Source organism: Vidua macroura, chromosome 11, assembly GCF_024509145.1.
Source record: "Vidua macroura isolate BioBank_ID:100142 chromosome 11, ASM2450914v1, whole genome shotgun sequence".
Lineage (NCBI taxonomy): Eukaryota > Metazoa > Chordata > Aves > Passeriformes > Viduidae > Vidua > Vidua macroura.
Window position 1 is genome coordinate 682,316 of NC_071581.1, and position 17,219 is coordinate 699,534.

General features: G+C 48.4%; 1 protein-coding gene across 1 annotated transcript in view; it reads right to left on the bottom strand.

Moving 5' to 3' along the window:
• The window catches only part of LOC128812981 (hydrocephalus-inducing protein-like), an 85,085-nt gene that overhangs the window by 20,720 nt on the left and 47,146 nt on the right, over positions 1-17,219 (bottom strand). Inside the window, exons 10-18 of the mRNA XM_053987709.1 lie at positions 16,636-16,754; positions 15,266-15,486; positions 13,280-13,347; positions 10,926-11,158; positions 10,186-10,286; positions 8,803-8,938; positions 8,184-8,348; positions 7,160-7,312; positions 5,119-5,356 (exon numbers count right to left, since the gene is read on the bottom strand). Coding sequence (XP_053843684.1) covers positions 5,119-5,356; positions 7,160-7,312; positions 8,184-8,348; positions 8,803-8,938; positions 10,186-10,286; positions 10,926-11,158; positions 13,280-13,347; positions 15,266-15,486; positions 16,636-16,754 — 1,434 coding nt within the window. The remainder of the gene's footprint in view (positions 1-5,118; positions 5,357-7,159; positions 7,313-8,183; positions 8,349-8,802; positions 8,939-10,185; positions 10,287-10,925; positions 11,159-13,279; positions 13,348-15,265; positions 15,487-16,635; positions 16,755-17,219) is intronic.

A 17,219-nucleotide genomic window follows, 5' to 3' on the forward strand; every position in this document is an offset into this window, starting at 1 on the left:
AGTCTTTCTCAGGAGTCAGCATTGCAATTGCTGATTTTTGAAGCAACAGCTCATCAAGCAGTGACCCCTATCCATCCTACAGATCCTTTCCAGGTGGAATGGGGATTTGCCTCCTCAGGGCTGTCAGTACACATATGGCAGCGGGGTCCTGAGGGTCCGACAAGACCTGTTGGTTTTTACTCCCGTGGTTCCAAAGATGCTGAGAAAAGATACACTACCTGGGAAAAAGGATTGTTTATGGTTATCTTAGCTTTCATAGAAGTATAAAAAATTGCACGAAAACAACCAATTGTATTGAGAGGCCCCTTCAAGGTTATTAAGACAGTCACTAGTGGGACTCCCCCTCCTGACGGGGTGGCCCAGAGGGCCTTAGTGAGAAAGTGGTATGCTCAGGTTGAACATTACTGTAACTTCTTCTCAATGACAGAAGGATCTGTAAAAACTTTAGCAATCCAAGAAACGGAGAGCTTGGACAAACCTGCCTCTGTAATCAAAGTAAACCCTCCTTTCTGCCCCGAACAATCAGCAAACTCCTGGTTTACTGATGCTTCTGCTAAAGGGAAAGGAAAAGTATGGAAATATAGGGCAGAAGCCCTCCACTTTTCCTCTGGTGAGCAAATTATTACAGAGGGAGAAGGTAGTGCACACATTGGGGAGCTGATAGCTGTCTGGAGTGTTTTTCAACGAGAAGCACAGAATTCCTCTTTGGTCTGCATCTACACTGACTCCTATGCTCTGTACCAAATGATCCTAATAATCCAGCTCATGACCCTGGCCAACCTGTTCTGGTGGACCTCTCTTACTATAGGACTAGTACCACTTGTGCTGAAACCCCCTCTGAATAAATATGCATGGGAAGCCTCTGGTGCTCTAGGGAAAGAGCATTGGACAAATACATGCTGGATAATTCCATCATTCTAACTTTTCTGCCTCTCGGCGGCAGAATTCTGTTGTGTTTACTTTTTCAGAAGAACTCCAAGGGACATGAAGACCACCTAATCCATGATAAAACTGGTAATACTTTTCTGCATCCTACCACAACCCCATGGCCAGAAACCAGCTGAGTGACCGTGGTCTGAAATAATTGTGGTAGCATGCAGAAAAAGTGAAAGGATCTCTTTAAGCACAAAAAGGTCTGCATGCACCCAAGCGTACAGGATTGTTGGCACAATTTTACACTAACACAGACTGCAGAAGTGGTTTGTTTATGGGGAAAAAACACCAAAGGGCTTTCTTTTAAGTTTATAATAAATGCTGTAGCTCAATCTACTATGGTTTATACCACCACCACTACCACCACTCGAGCCCAGCCACCCGTTATGCTTACCCCGAAAATTTTTGAAGTTGGACCATATATAATCAGGAAAACTGGCCAACAACAGATATTATTTGATCCGGCATGGTCTCTTAAACAAGTCAAATTGCTGATGCAAAACAATGTCTCAGAAATACAACCAGCTTGTTCACCCTTTTTGCAAACCTCTTTTCAGGGTTGGACAACCTGGCTGCGACAGTGGAACCCTCCTAAAAACCGGGTGCAAAGAGACATAACTGGTGTCGTGGGAACGGGACTGGGAATCCTAAATAGTATTGATTCAGAAGTATTAATGAATAAATTGGCCTCCACGACTAAAGATTTGACCAAAATACAACAACCACTGCAGTCGTCCTTATCGGCCCTGGGAACACATCAGTGGTTGCTATCAAACATTCTACCAAATTGGGAAAAGATAAATGTAAATGGTAGCAAATTGATAATTGATGCACTTAATGCCACACAAAGCAACGTTTCCTTAGCTCTTAGCTGTATCCAGGCCCAATTATGGATGCAGTCAGTTGCTGCCTCAATTATAAGAGAAGGTGAAGAAGGCACTTTTCCTACTGAAATTAGGAAAATAGTCTGGGACAGTGCCACTGACTTTGAAAGAGATTTCCAATCCTGGTGGAATTTAGTGAATTTTACCTATGACCCTAACACAAACACAGCCACAGCATTTGTGTTGACCATAAGAAATGCCTCGGTGCATTTGATATTCCCTATCATTGCACTAGGATTAAATCATGACGGAGCCATTTTCTATCCCTCTGAACATAGAGAATGGGCCCGTCAAATTAATGACAAATGGCAAACTGTCAATTTAGAGTCCTGTACTATCCGAGAACAACTAGGGTTTATCTGTGAAGGTAATGCAATTATAGCTCAAGATATCTGTTTAGACACAGAACAAAATATCTGTCATTTTGACATCCATCCTAACGAGACTTCTGAAACAGTCCTTGTATATACAGGCAATGGGTGTGCCTGCTTCAGAACCGCTTGTGATACTGTATTTATAGAAAGTACAGTAGTAGCTACTAAAAATCATTCAAATTTTTGTGCTTGCAACTTTACTAAAATTGCAGGATGTGATTTTTCTTTTGTAGCTCCAGTTACTTCACATGAACTTTTAGAATCCAATCTCACGTTGATTCACAAGCTACTGCCTACTCCCATTGGGATGAACCTTTCTCTGGTAAAGCAATTATTACTTCATCAAGATCTAATAGAGATCCTAGGAAAAATCAAGGGGAATGGACAGAAAACTCTGGTAACTGTTCATCATCATGTGCAAGAAATACATCGTGTTGTAGAAAGGGTGAAAAGTGATGCCGAGCACAAGTGGTGGGATACCCTTTTCGGGTGGTCACCCACTGCCACCGGTATCCTGAACAAATTGTGCCATCCCATTGTTGTCCTTCTGATTTTAGTTATGATTGGTTTTGTTTTATCAGTAATCTTGCTTATTGTAAATTGGAGAATGATGAAACGATTAACAAAATTAACATCTATAATTAATGCACACCACTTGGCCGACATCCTTTACACTATAGATGTTCCCAGAACTGTAGACACAAGAAGATTATAAGGTTAGAAGATATGTTTTACATAATTTTCTATTATGATTTGTTTTAATCATTGTTTTAATTATTTTTTGTTTATTAATTATAAAATTGTACTGAGTAATATAGATTATTGTTTAATACTGATTATACTGGTTTATTATTTGATCAATTTATTGTTTAATTGATGAATATCAATTATTATTTAAGCAATTTATTGTTTAACTATTTACTGATTTAATTAATATTGATTGTATTTTGCTTATTGATTAATTACTAATATGTTGTGATTGTTTTAGTTTTCCTGTTTCTTCTTCTTTCCCTTTTCCTCTTCTCTTTTCCCTGGGACGTGCTGCCAACACTTGACGAGTCCTGAAGACTCCAGGACGACACCATGGAACCCTGCTGATGAAGATATTTCGAAGGCAATCGTCAGTCACGGGGTGGTGTAAGAGCCCGTCTGAAGCCCCTCATTTTCCATTCTGCCTTCCGATTGCCACGAGAAAGAATCCCTTCCCCCACTGCAGTTCCGGCTTAGAACAGGACACAGCACAGCTGGAACCACTGAACCGTCACGCTGGCTGTTCCCAACAAGGCCTGGTAAGAACTTGGCAAGGAGTTGGCAAGGACTTGGCAAAGACCTGACATGGACCCAGCACGGGACAGCCTGATGCGCAGCCTGCTTCTAATCTCCGTTCTTAAGCCAAACGAACTTTTGGGGGTGACTCCCATGGTCCTACATTGAAGACCCCTCATCTGCCTCGTTGCCACTGTGACAAACAAAGAATGAGAACCCTCCTCCCAAGGACTGAGACTGAGACCCCTGCTATAGGGAGGAGGGGAAATTGGTGGTCTGACCACTAATGACATGACCTGTTTCCCTTCAGTGATTCAAATGGACTTATTCTTCATTGTATTCGTCTTGCTTTGGTGGTTTCTGTGGACTCACCTGTTCCCTCGGGGCGATTACAATGGACTTTCATTATTACACTTGTTCCCCCCTCTCTCCTCTGTGGACTATAATTGGACCCGCGAGTCGACCAGAACTTCGAAGACTTCCCCGACACGACAGACGGATCCCCATCGTCCAGACCACTGAGGATCTCGCCTGTGTTGGTAGCTATTCCCATACCCCTCTTCTCTCTCTCTCTCTCTCTCTCTCCTTTTATCTCCTTTCCGATCCCCACTATCGCATTTACTGTTTTGGCCCCTAATAAAGGTGCATTTGTTGTGATTAACTGACAGTCCCTTGTTGTTTGCCTTTTTTGCACTTTTGGGATCGGTGAAAAGAACCATCACGACACCCCGCAATAAGCGGATCGTGACACCTTCCGATGTCATTATTGCAAAGAGAAATATGCTTATAGTGGTAATGTAGCATTTTCCAGGCAAGGCTAACAGGACGTGGTGTTTTCCCCCAAAATGTTTGTTCTGGGAGGATTCATGCTGTTGCTGTATTTTGTATTAATCTGTGCCTGAAACTGTGACTGAATCTCTGAGACCCTGCACTTGGGGACCTTGTGTGTGGGGCTATGATTGCAGGCATGTCTAAAAGCTGGCTCAGAGGCAGTTTCTGGATGACCCCAGCAAGCTGGCAAAAATTGTCTGCCTGCTCCAGGAGAGGAAACCAGGGCAGCAGGGCCTCTCTCATTCGTAGCAGCCTTGGTTTTGCAGCACTGGTAGTCATTTGTAGAAACTTCATTTTGCAATTAGAAACTGTTTGGAAGCGAACTTTGCAAACTCTGCTGGCAACTCTGTCTCTGGAACTGCTCTGTGGGCTCCTGCCTTCAGGTGAGGGTTGTCACCCTCCTGTCTCTTTGTTCCCAGGGCCCCTGATTGCCTGGAAGGTGCCATTTGGAGGGGAAAGGGAAGGGGAAGGATGTGATGCCATCTTCCCTTGGTCCCTCAGCCACACGGAGGGACCGCCTCATCTGGGCACCATTTTGGGAACCTTTTGCTCCAGGGCAGCCTGTGAGATCATTACTTCATCAAGTGAGGACATCAATGTATTAGAACGAAAGACAATTCAGTGGCAATTTAGCAACTGGTTTCCCTGTCAGTGGCTTTTGAGAGTGTCTAACAACTCTCAACTGGCCATCACATGTTTCTAAAGGAACCTCTGCCTTCAAGGAAGGAGTCAGGGCTTTTAAGCACTGAACAAGATCTTGCCTGACAAACTACAGCAAAACTGCTCCATGTTGAGACAGGAGGAGAGGTGGGAGTGGAGAGATCTCCTACCTGAATGGGTCCCCAAGTTGAGCTCTGGGGTTAATGGCTTGGTTATGACAATTGTGGTGCCAGTGCCCAAAACCTCCAGCACACAGGAGGTCCAAAGGCTGTTCCCAATGAACAGCTGGACATTGCCAGCAAACAGCCGAGTGTCATTCGGGGCTGCTGTGACAGTCACAGGAACCTTGCCCCTAGCAGGGATCACTCCTTCTTCGGGCTCAACGGCAAAGCAGTGGGGTGTGGGATCCTGTAAGACAAGCATAATATGCATTTAGGATGGAAACCATCCACCCTGGTGTCTTGTGGGATAGGAGAAAAGAAAGACCAAAGAGAGGAGGACAAAAATCCTAAAGGCTTAATTTCCCTAAAGTTAAGCTACAGTACAGGGCAACAGCAGAGCTCATACAACCTGCATTTTCCCCTCCTTTAACGGACTCACCCAATTAACCCACTTTTGCCCAACTCAAGGGATGCTTATCCTCAGGAGAGTGTGCCTTCCCCAGTCTTTCTCTGGAGTGTGGGCCAAGGAAAGCTGCTTTCTCTCTCCTGGCTTCTCACAAAGGCTCAAGGCCAGAGGAAGCCATGACTGCTCAAATCCCACTGCAGAAACCACATGGCTGGAGGATACTGCTGAGAGCCTGAAGAATATCTCTGCAAAACCAGTTGAGCAAAACCCCAACACCAAACTATTCTTTCCCAAGGGGCCATCAGTGCTTCTCAACATCCCCTCAAGGACTGAAGCCCTCACTTCCCGCCAATCATCAGCTGTAGAGAGATGTCCCAGTGCCCTCTGCTTTGGAAAAGTCACCTCCAAATGGTTAGAGCAGAGCAGGAAAGCAGGAAGCAGAAAGCAAACTGGACAACGTGTGCTCCGTGGGCATGGCCCACTCTTCCCAAGAACTCCTGTTCTCTGGTTTCTCATGGACTTCACGGATTGGGCAAGAGAGCTGGAAGCTGTCCCGGGGAGGGAGGAAAGGCCTTGCACCAGCACAGCTGTACAGACACAGCTCTGCAGGTCTGGCCCTGCTAGGAGCATGTGAAACCCATCCTTTACACACCACAACCACCCAGCTAAGGTGCATTGCTCCCTGCAGAGGCTGGAAGCAAAATTCCATTGTGGAGTCAGGGAAAACTGCCCTGGAAAAACCCCCTCACTTCAGGGTAACATTTATCCCCCAAACAGCTGGAAAAGCAGCAAGATGAAAATTCACACCCCTCCTCCTTGGCCCAGGAGGCTGTGGCTGGACTCTCCCACACGGCCTGACGCTTTACCCACGGCCACAAACAAGTCCTTAGGATCAGGTTTTAACCAACTCCACAAGTCCAACACACCCAGCATGAAGAAGAACAAACCTCAGGCCTCTCACAGATCTCCCCCTCCAGCAGACATCCCACCCCGCCCCAGGCCCAGGCCCAGCCTACAAGCCCTTCCTGCCAGGGGAGCAGCCCCAGCTCCTTCTGCCCTATGCAGCCTCCAATATTAAACAGCCTTTCTCTGCAGCTGGTCCCCAAAGATGCTCTTCAACGGCACAGAGATCACAGGCTGTGGGGGTGCACAACCCCCACACATCTTTGGCTGGCTTGAGCCACAGGAGGTGTGAAAATTGCCTCCCCACGAGCAGTCTGAGGACAGACCTCACACCCTGCTCTCTACTACTAACAGCAGTTTGGCACAAAGCAAATGTAGATGGAACAGGGAACCATAGGGAAATCCACGTTCTCTGGGGAGCAAAGGACCACAGGTTTCTCTTGGTCTTGGAGCTCCAAAATGTGACACGCACAGCTAAAGACAAAGGATAAAATTAAGGGAGAACTTGTCAACACAATCCAGATTAATTTCTGCTCCAACATCTCTGCACCTGACTTCACTGAGGGATGCCCCAGCTAACACCACTCCAGAGCCAGGTTCCTCTTGCCTCGCTCAGATGGAGTATTGGAGTATCTTGCTTCCTCTCACACAGGGCAATATGGAAATCTTGCATGTAAAAACCATGTCATGGCTGCTACTGACCAGTCAATTTCCCTGGAAAACAGCCCCACAGATACTTACGATCTCTAGCCTGAAGTCTACAGGGACGAGACCATTGTTCAAGAGGGTAAGGCTTCGTGAAGTAGGCTGTAATAATGGGACCTCGCCAAAGTCTATCTTGCGATCACTTAGGCGGATTTTTGCCAGGCATCCAGAGCTCTGTAGTTCTATTCTCTGTTCCAGGAAGCAGGCAAGAAAGATTTTTAAAAAACCGAAACAAACCACAACAGGAAAATCTAAACAAAGCTTAAACAGCTCAACCCTGCTCAAGTTATTTCTTTAGGGACAGCTGCCACTCTCCACCTGAAAAGCTGGGCTTTTGGGGAAAAAGAAAATTACATATTCACCTCCATATTTAAAAGGATTAAGGTAAGAGAACCTTTCAAACTACAAATTATTGGCCCAAAGGTAAGAGCTTTGCAAGAAATCTCTAGTTTAAAGACCAGGCTGACAGTTAAACAACTGGTTATTCTGGTGGGGAGAAACCCTCCTCTTGAAGGGAAGCAGCGTGATAGTTGAAAGCAACTGTTTTGTCAAACTTCAGGCTCCCTGGCGCAGCCTGCATTGCCTGTTCTTCCTGTTGACTGATTTACGTGCAGTGCCACAATGGCCCAGGTTCAGTGTTTGATGCCATCCAGGGAATTTGGCATCCTCATTTCCTTATGTTTTAATAGAAGTTTAAATCCTTGCAACTACTCTTCAGATGCCAGCTTTCCCTTCTTTTACAGAAAGCTCAAGGTTCCCAGAAGTCTACTGACATCCTCTTTTGTGCTCAGAGAGATGACATTTTAAAACAGATGTTTCCAAAGTTAATAGCATTTTAAAGAATAATTAACTAAAATCATCCTCGATTCCAGCTTAGATGAACTACCTTCTGTGTCAGACACTGAGATTACCACCTATAAGGCATGAGCTGTTTGTGCCACCGATCCCTCCTGTCCTTCTCCTCAGCAGCCTGTGCCTGTTTTCCCCGGAAGAATCCCTGTGCCCTTTGCACCCTGCCAGGAGCAGTTGCACAAAGGCACACATCTCCCCTTGCGCTCACCCGTGGGTTTCTCTCATCCCCGAACACGCCGACAAGAACGTTGGTGCGATGCTCGCCCAGTGTTTGGACTTTGACTATAACTGGAATCTCTACAGTGCTGCGAGGCTGGACAATCCCATAGGGTTTGGGGCTGGAGTAGAGCACAGGAGAGTCCTCCTCGCATTTCTGGAAGGGACAGAATCAAATGCAACTTCAGAGGGACCTCTGAAGAAACTTTAGACTCCTGAACACCCCTGCAACAGCAACTTACACACATTTTTTAAAAATCCCCAGGACAAAGGTAAAAGGCACAAACAAGATGCAAGAATTGTAGGCTTAGCATTCTCAGGGGGTCCTGCAAGGAGGCTGCCAGCACAGGCACTGGTGTCTGTAGATGCAGCAGCTTTTCACAACCCTCTAAGATCTCCCACAAGAAAACACCCTGAAGACTAGAACATAAACTGTTTCCTCAGGAGGTTAAACTGCATCCTAAAGTTTACATTCAGGTAGGATCCTGTTCTCAGCAGATCTTTAAGACTGAAAAGAAGCCAGCAAGGTCTTATCCAAACCCTTTTCCCCCCTAAAACCTTTTTTTCTCTTCAGAAATATTTGAGAGGAGGAGGTGGATGTGATGCCAAACCTGGGGAATAAGCCTGTAGCAGCCAGGAAGGTCAGTGGGATTCCCAATGATGAACTTCCTCTCATATGGCTCCTTCAGCTGGCATTTACCATACAGCAGGATTTGAGGGTACACGTACAGCTCAGGAACGAGACACCTGGGCAAAGAGATGACCCCAGGGGAATCAGAGATACTGAGAGAATGGAGAACGTTTGCTCCCAAAGATTGTGAAATGGAGCATAACACATTTGTCACTGTCAAATGGACATTTAACAGCCCTGCAGTGATAATTGCCTTCTAAGTCTTCCCACTCAAACATGCCTTGTCAAGGAGGGGCAAACCCTGAGAGGCAGCACCCAGAGGCTGCCAAGTGCCCCAGGCACAGCACTTTGTCCCACAGCTGCCTCAGCCCCTCCTTAACCCAAGAAGGCTTGCAAGGACTCCTGTAGCAGTCCCAGTGATCCGTGAGCTCTGGGGGAGCCTTCCCAACAAGGATCAGTGCTCACTAGGGCTCAAGGAACACACGACTCTAGTGTCTCAGTAAAAATGACTCCCTTCTCTCCCACGGTGCTGTTGCCCTGCCTGACAACTCAGCTGTTTGCCCCAGCCTTGGAGGGCACGAGACACCCCCTGCCCTACAGAGGGGGGGATCACCCCCTCCCAGGTCCTACAGCTCCCTCGGTCCCTTCACTCCACAGGTCCATGCACTGACTGTCCCCAGTTGCACTTGCTTTACAAAATGGCAGCCCAGGCACTGACTGGATGGCTCTGCCTGGGACAGGGAACAGCACCAGGGAACTGCATCCCTCTTGTCATTAAACTGATGCCCACAGCAGCAGAGCAGCATGGAATTCTGCTGCAGCAAGAACGACTTTTGGTTTACGTCTGAGAACATTAAAGCTCAAAATGGGAAGCAGAGGGAAGGAGAAAAACTAGAGCTGACTTGCCACATCAAGGGCTGTTTTCCCCTTGTAAGATCTTACCCTCACCACTCTGCTGTGAGCCACTTCTCCACTGCCAGGTGCCCTCATTAACAGAAGCAGACCCTGACTCTCAGCAGGCTGCTTGGTGTGTCCCAAACCAATGCAGGGTGGTCACAACCCAGCACAACTCCACCTTTTGCAGGAAGGAGGAGAGGAGGCCCTCGGGAAATTTGTTCCAGCTCAAGCACCAAAAACCAGGCCAATAAATGATATCATTCCTGGTCCCTTTAGAAAAGGGCCCAGGACCGTGCTGGGCTGGGAGCAGGGGTGCTTTGCACCACAGGCTGCTGTCCAAGCACTGCTGTTCTCATGTCCAGCTGGGCACAACATGAGGTCATTAAACAGCACTTCTCCTTGGGAGCTGCAGCCAGCAAAGCCTGTGCAAGGCAGTGGCTGGGGGAGGCCAGGGAAGGGCTGGTACCTGGCTGTGATGGTCAGGGATGCCACTCCCTCGCCAATACCCTCCAGGTCCACCAGCATTTTCCGGCAGAATTCCATCACGGTTTTGGAACACATGGTCACCTGTGGAAGAGAAGAGCAGTAAATTCTTCCTTACAAAAGCTCATTACTCACGTGTGATATCCTCCAGCTCTTGAGGGAGGATTTTGCCTTAATTCTTCTCCTGGTCCATGTGTAGAGCACAGTCTCTGAGAGTAACAAAAGCCTTCTGGCAAGATCAGATTTGATAAACACACCTTGCTATCAGGGCATAGGTCAGCCAAATTGAAACATTAGACTAAAGCTCTACACACCACTGCATTCAAATTAAGGGGCCACTTTTTCATCTGTCTACGATGACATAGATGCAGAGGAAATCTGACTTAAACAGAATGAGTTCAGCTTTACAGCAGGAATCTGAGGGCAAAGTGTGGCCCAGCAGGTGCTGGGCAGTTCATGGCTGCAGTTTTTTTGTCTCCACTGGAGATCCCTGCAGTGAACACTAATTGTTCTGCTCCCCGGGAGAGGAGAAATGAGATTTTGGAAACAAAACAGTGCTCCTTGAGGAACATCCCGAGGAACCCAGCTAGCAGAGGCCTCACACCAGTGCAGATCTCTCACTCACACGATGCTCAAAGCTGGCACCAGAGCTAAAGCCCTCCCACACTCCGGTGAAGCTTCAGCCCTGGTGCTGAAGCGTCTGTGGCTGGGCTCTTCCCATACCTTGATATCCCGGTGTCCCTGGGGGAGGATGGTCCCTTGCATGGGATTCATTGTAAACTCTCTTGGCTCCGGGAAAAAATGAATTCCCTCCGTCCCGGATGGGTCACTGTCGCTGTGTATTTGATCACAGCTATTCACAGCAGGCTGCGTGTCATCGTCCAACATGCGGAGCTTGAACGTCACGGGCACCGGGCAGGTGTTAGTCAGGCGAAAGCTCTTGGTGTAGGGAAAGCCTAGGAAAGGACACAAATATCCATTTAGGCACCAATTGTGGCATGACTCCTGGTGTGAATATCCTGGTAGGATGAAAGTGTCATTGGAGTTTAGCTCTTTATTAGCTGAACTACAGCTCACCCAGAAGCTGCATGAGGAATTAACCGTCACTTAGTTCCCTTTGACACCGATTCCAGACTGCAGCCTTGAAAATGCCCACTCCTAGCCCTGCTGTACACTGCAAGTTTCTCTCTTTGTGATGGGGAAGAGCTCCCTCACCTGCCCCAAACCAGTGCCAGTTATTTCTCAGAGATGAGTGTGCACCCAGACCGAGCATTTACATTTACTCTGAGAATTCAAGCTGTAAAATTCCCTGTTAAGGCTGCCAACACTCCCACCGTTTTCAAGATCTATAAACAGTGAGTCATCACTGAGAAGAAGCTACAGCAAAAGAAAGTGAGGATGTAGTCAGGAACTAGAACATGATGCAAAGCACCCTAATGCAGTTCCTCTCTGCAGGATCCTTAAGGCAGCTCTTGGTTTGGGCCAAACAGACTGAGCACGTGACAGCTCAGAGCCCACTCAACTGGAGGCAAACCCGAGCCTTGCTTTGAGATTAGCAATTAGGAACCATGTCCCACCCACCCAACAAACGGGGACATCACACCCATGCTGCTCACTGTGATTGCTGCCTGCAAGGGTTTACCCCAGTTTAGCTCTGAGATTTGCTTTCCATACTGGAAAGTCAGAGATAGAGCCAGGCACAGTGGGGATGTCCTGCAGAGCCCGGACAGCAGCCACAACCTGCTCTGCAGTGGACATCTGGCTGGGCTGGCCAGCTCTGTGGGGAGGAGACTTCTCCCCAGGCCTGCTCACCAAGAGGCATTGGAACACAGATGGGGAGAAAAAACAACTGCAGCTACAGCCCAGAGCTTCTCATCAACAGTGACCACTGCCAGCTCCAGCAGTGACTCCAGCAGGGAGGTAAGAGAGGCACAAAAAGGACAAACACAGATGTCAAAACCTCAAATGAGACTGACATCAACAGTTAAAAAGAAGCAAAGATACAACAGCTGCCTTCAGCTGAAGAGACCTTAGGAATGAAATTGGATTAAGCAGGATGAATCTCCTGTTTCAGAACCATATTTCTACCTGTTGCCTTTCTTGTTTCATTTATTCAAAAGGCAACTTGACAAGTGCCTCCGTGGTGATGCAGGCTGGGGAAGAAGCAGCTCAGGAAAGGCAATTACTTTTCTCAAAATGTTAATGAACTTCATTATTATGGGTTTAGGCTCCGTAGTGAATTTTCCCCTTGGTCGAAAAAGGGGGATAGGGGTTTTGGGGGGTTTTGGCTGCGGGGGTGGGCTTTTCCATTCGGGGTTTTTGGGAGTTGTGGTGCGATGCCGTGGGCGGCTGTGAGGTCGGACCTGACCTCAGGTTCGGCAGGGAGCGGAGCTTCCCTTCCTCCCGCTCGGGGGTCGAAGGTCGGCCGTGTGCTGCTGTGGGAGGTTGTGTGCTTGGCCCCGGGACTGCCCTGGCTGCGGCTCAGCACTGGGATCCAACCCGCCTGCCTTCCCCGCTCCTGCCTGCTGCTGTTGGCCAGTGCCGAGATCCCCTCTGCCCGTGAGTTCGCCAAAGGAGCATTTCCTTCCTTCCTGCCCTGCCAGAGCCCACAGCCCCTCCTGCTGTCATCATAACTACACCAAAGGGGAAAAACGGTACTTGGCGGGTGGGCAACGTCTGTTCTTGCATTGTTGTCTGTGCTGTCCTGATATATTCTGGTAAAGAACTATTATTCCTTTTTCCCATGTTTTTTTTGCCTGTGAGCCCTGTACTTTCAAAGGTATAATAATTTGGTGGGAGGGGGTCATCTTTCCACTCCAGGAAGACTCCCACCTTCCTTGGCAGACATCTGTCTTTTAAAGCAGGACAGAGACAGCAGAAAATACTGACTTTCTATGCCTTGGTTCTGTTTGATCTCACAACGGCAGAATGCTACCTGAGGCACCAGCAGCCCTGGAGTTCACACCCTGAAGAGGCTGCTGTGGCAGAACATGAGTGAGGGATGCTTTTATGTTCAAGTGCTCCATTTTGGAACACACAGATCCCTCACGCTGTGTCCCAGCCCAGGGAACACTCACCAAAGGAGATGTCCCCGAAGCTGAGCTCATCGACATTGAAGTGTAAAGTCGGTCCAGCGACACACCCCCTGCGACAGCGAGGACAGAGGAGGAAATGGCTTGGTTAAAGGGAATTGCAAAGGTCTGGCAGTCGTGGCTTGGGGGCATAAAACCTGGTGTCAGGGCACGGTGGGGTTCAAATCAACACAGCACCATGTGCTCAGCACAGCGCCCCTGTGGAGGCAGCTAAAGCCAAGTGGCCAGCAGCCAACAGCCACTGATAGGGCTTTGGGCACAGGGCAGGCAGGAAAAGCCCCCGGGTTGCTGGTGGTCCCATGAAGGACCCTGAACACACACCCAGACATGGCTCCGTGCCTCAGTTTCCCCATCTGTAATGTGATGGACATAAAGGTGCCCCCACAAACTTCTGTACTTTCCAGCTACAGGTGCCCTGCTTTGCTACTTCTGAGCTGTAACTGCTGTTCCCATGGAGGAGCTTTCTCAGGAGAGTTTGACCCACACAATCATTACAGACAGAGTTTTGAGACATGAAGCCAGGGGAGCCCCAAACATGCTCTGAAAAGAGCAGCAACAGTTCTACACAGTGGACAGATGACTCCTAGAGGAAAGGACCAGCTTGTCAGCAGTGCACCAGCTGGCACAGCCAAGAGCAATAGCTTAAACAACCAAACAAGGGTGTCCTGAATCTAGCACACCACCTGACGTGTCCTTGAACTCAGCAGACAGACTCCAAAAGTCACCAACTGAAAATCAGCACTTGAAGCTGCACAACACTCACGAGTTTATTTCATGGTTGATGCCAATCAACGCCCACTCTGCCTTTTGGTTAAAAATCAAGGACCAGCGAGCTGTGCCTTCTGTTATATTCACAGGACTGCCACTGGCTCTGCTCTACACCTCTCAACAAGAGACACCTGCCTTTGCTCAAGGAGGAAGCTGCTTATGCAGAAACATCCCATGACCACTTTGGGGGAGGGACAGAGGAGAATCAATTATTTGATGGTGAAAGGTTCCCTCTTGCTTTCCAAAATAAAAAAGCAGCACTTTTCTTCCAAAAACAAAGCCAGCATAATTGTTTCTCCACTATGGACAGACCTTCTGACCACTTTTCTCTTGCTAAGTAATAACTTGCTTGTTCTTTTTTTATCCATCTCCCTTATCTTACTGGTATAATCAACTGCAGAGTGCTGTAATTTCTTTACTGCCTTGACCCAGTGCCTCCCAACAGCAACAGCCTAGCTCCAAAGCTCCAGAGCAGCCAGCATCAGATCTCCTGCTTACCCTACATGATCCTAGCAGCACGTGGCTCAGGCTAGCAGGGACAAGCCCTCGTGTGCTGTGGTCCTGAGGACTGAGCTCTGCCTCCCCTTTTATCAGCCCTTGCCCCTTTTGCTGGGCCAGGATTATGTCTTGCAATGGCACTAGCCCATAGGACGACGCCCAAGTCCTTGGGACAGTTCCTGCTGCACAGTTCCCCGTCTCCCACATCAGCCCTTGCCTGGCTGTGGAAAGGAGCTACCAGGGCACTCTCTGCACAGGAGTTGAGAGCACGGCTTGTCCCCCACAGCATGGCTGTGAGAGGTGAGGTGAGGAGGCTGCTGCCCATCTGGGATGGATTATTAATGGAAGTTTCTACAAACACTGCTGCTGGTGCAGAATCACCCAGGCTGGCCAACCTCCAAAGCCCTGGGGGCCTTGCTGGCTGTTCAGGGGGGACATCCCAGAGCAGCCACTGCCCAAAGCTGATCCATCCCACTGCCTGCCATGGCCCAAGGCAGAGGGAGATCCCTGCAGGGAGGAGTCATTCCAGCTCCTGGGTACCACCCAGGGCAGGAGGCATCCTCACACTAAGGTAATTCCAGGATCAGAGCAGTGATTAAGACCTCAGGAAACACCTTTTTTCTCTGCTCAACCCCAAAATGAGGTAGCTGGGGGATGTCCCAGGGACAGCTACAGATGTGCCCACCAAGCTCCCACAGTCCTTACCTGATGGTCAGGATGGCAGGCGTAGGAGATCCAGCCACACTGAACTGGAATTCTTCCTCAAACATCCCCAACACGGTGGCATTGAAGGAGATCTGAATAGTCTGGATCCCACCTGGTGCAATGATGCCCTCCTCAGGTGCAAACTTGAAGCAGAATCCCTTCCTGGTTGAAGGGATATAGGTGAAGGGAGCATCAATAGCTCCTTGGTTAATCAGCTTCACCTGCAGCAGCAAGAAAGCAAAATGGAAATACATGTGGAATCTTCCCTTCTTGTGAGTTATTTTCTAATGATGCAATTAACACCCAGAAAAGGCAGAGGATGCTTTGTGCTGCTGAATGGCAGAAATTTAAAAATACAAGAGGACAAGGTCTGCCTTTGGGTTTTCACGCAAAGCCGTGGTAACTCCACATAACTGCAGTCACCCTGGGGTTATCCCACGGACACAGAGCAGTCCACCTCTGGTCAGCATCACCAAGCTCATTCAGACCTGGCCCTGAGAGCAACGTGGGGTGATTGCAGCTGCGTAGTGAATCACCACAGAGCTGCTGCTGCCCCAGTTAGCAGAGCTCCAACAGTACCATCTACTCATTCACCTTTTCTCATACCATGAAAACAATACATTGATAATGAGGCATCAGCATCTCAATGTATAGACAGCACCATCTTTGGGTAAGAAAAATAAGCGTGTCTTTCCCTTCCACAGTTAAGCTTTTGAAAGTGTCTGGCATGATGTAGTGCTTCATTTTCTACCTCTTTCAGTTGCTTTCTCATGGTTTTGGTTTTTTTTGGGTTTTTTTTTTTGGTTTTGTTTTTTTTTTTTTTGCAAACTTGACACTATTGTGGGGGAGGCAAAGAGGTAGAAAAATCCTTTGCTTTATTCCCAGGAACACGTTTCACTTTCTAGAGCCAGAAATGCACCAAGGCTGAAGTGTGGTGAGGGACTGGTCAGCAAGAGAAAGAACTCCCAAGCTCTTTGCAAGGGCCAGCACTCAGCCAGGAGGCTGGATGACTTTCCTGTGACTTCCAGGAATAAGCAGGAGACACTTGACTGGAAGCTGTTTGCAGTGGACTGAAGCTTAAATGCAGCCAGTGTGTTCCAGCTGCTTCTGAACAGCCCAGTACAAAGGTTTCATATGCCAAGGGGTTGTTTTGCAGGAAGCCTCCCAGCTGATCCCTAAGGAAGGCTGCCCAAAAGCAGGGAGTGGGGCTTCATGAACAACAGACACACCTTTCTGACCCCCCTAGATTTGACCAGTACATCAAATATTCCCTGCTCACAACTGCCCAGGTTGCCAGGAATTCCACAGCTCCACCAGGCTTGCTGCTGCCTCAGGAGCCATCAGGATCCATCCCAAGCCCTGCTGCTCACCTCATAGACGTGGAGGGTGTCAACAAGAATTTTCCCAAGATTCAGTGAAGGACAGCTGAATTCAAGCAAAGGTCCTTGGCCTTCCCCTTTGAGGCGAAGGGTCATCCTGCTCTCACGGCCTGGGGAGAGATGTCCATTTCAGTACAATAATTCCCTCTGTTACACTGCATTTTCCAGGCTGCCTCCGTGCTAGTCCCTGACTCTGAGCTGGATGCAACCAGCTCCTGATGCTGCAGGAGAAGATAAGGACCCTTCTCTTCCCTCAGGACATATCCCTTGGGGCTGACTTGCAATTCCTAACCCATTCCTGGGGCTGGTTTCCAATTTGAGCCACCAGTTTGCTGAGTTTAAAACATCTCAGATGTCCTCCAGTGACGGGCCAAGGAGTAATGGGTAGAAATTGAAAGAAAGGAAATTTAGGTTAGATATTAAGAAGAATTATTTTACTGTGAGGGTGGTGAGACACTGGAGCAGGTTCTCCATGGAAGTTGTGGAGGTTCCAGCCCTGCAAGTGTTCAAAGCCAGGCTGGATGGGGCTTGAAGCCACCAGGTCTAGTGGGAGGTGTCCCTGCCCATGGCAGGGG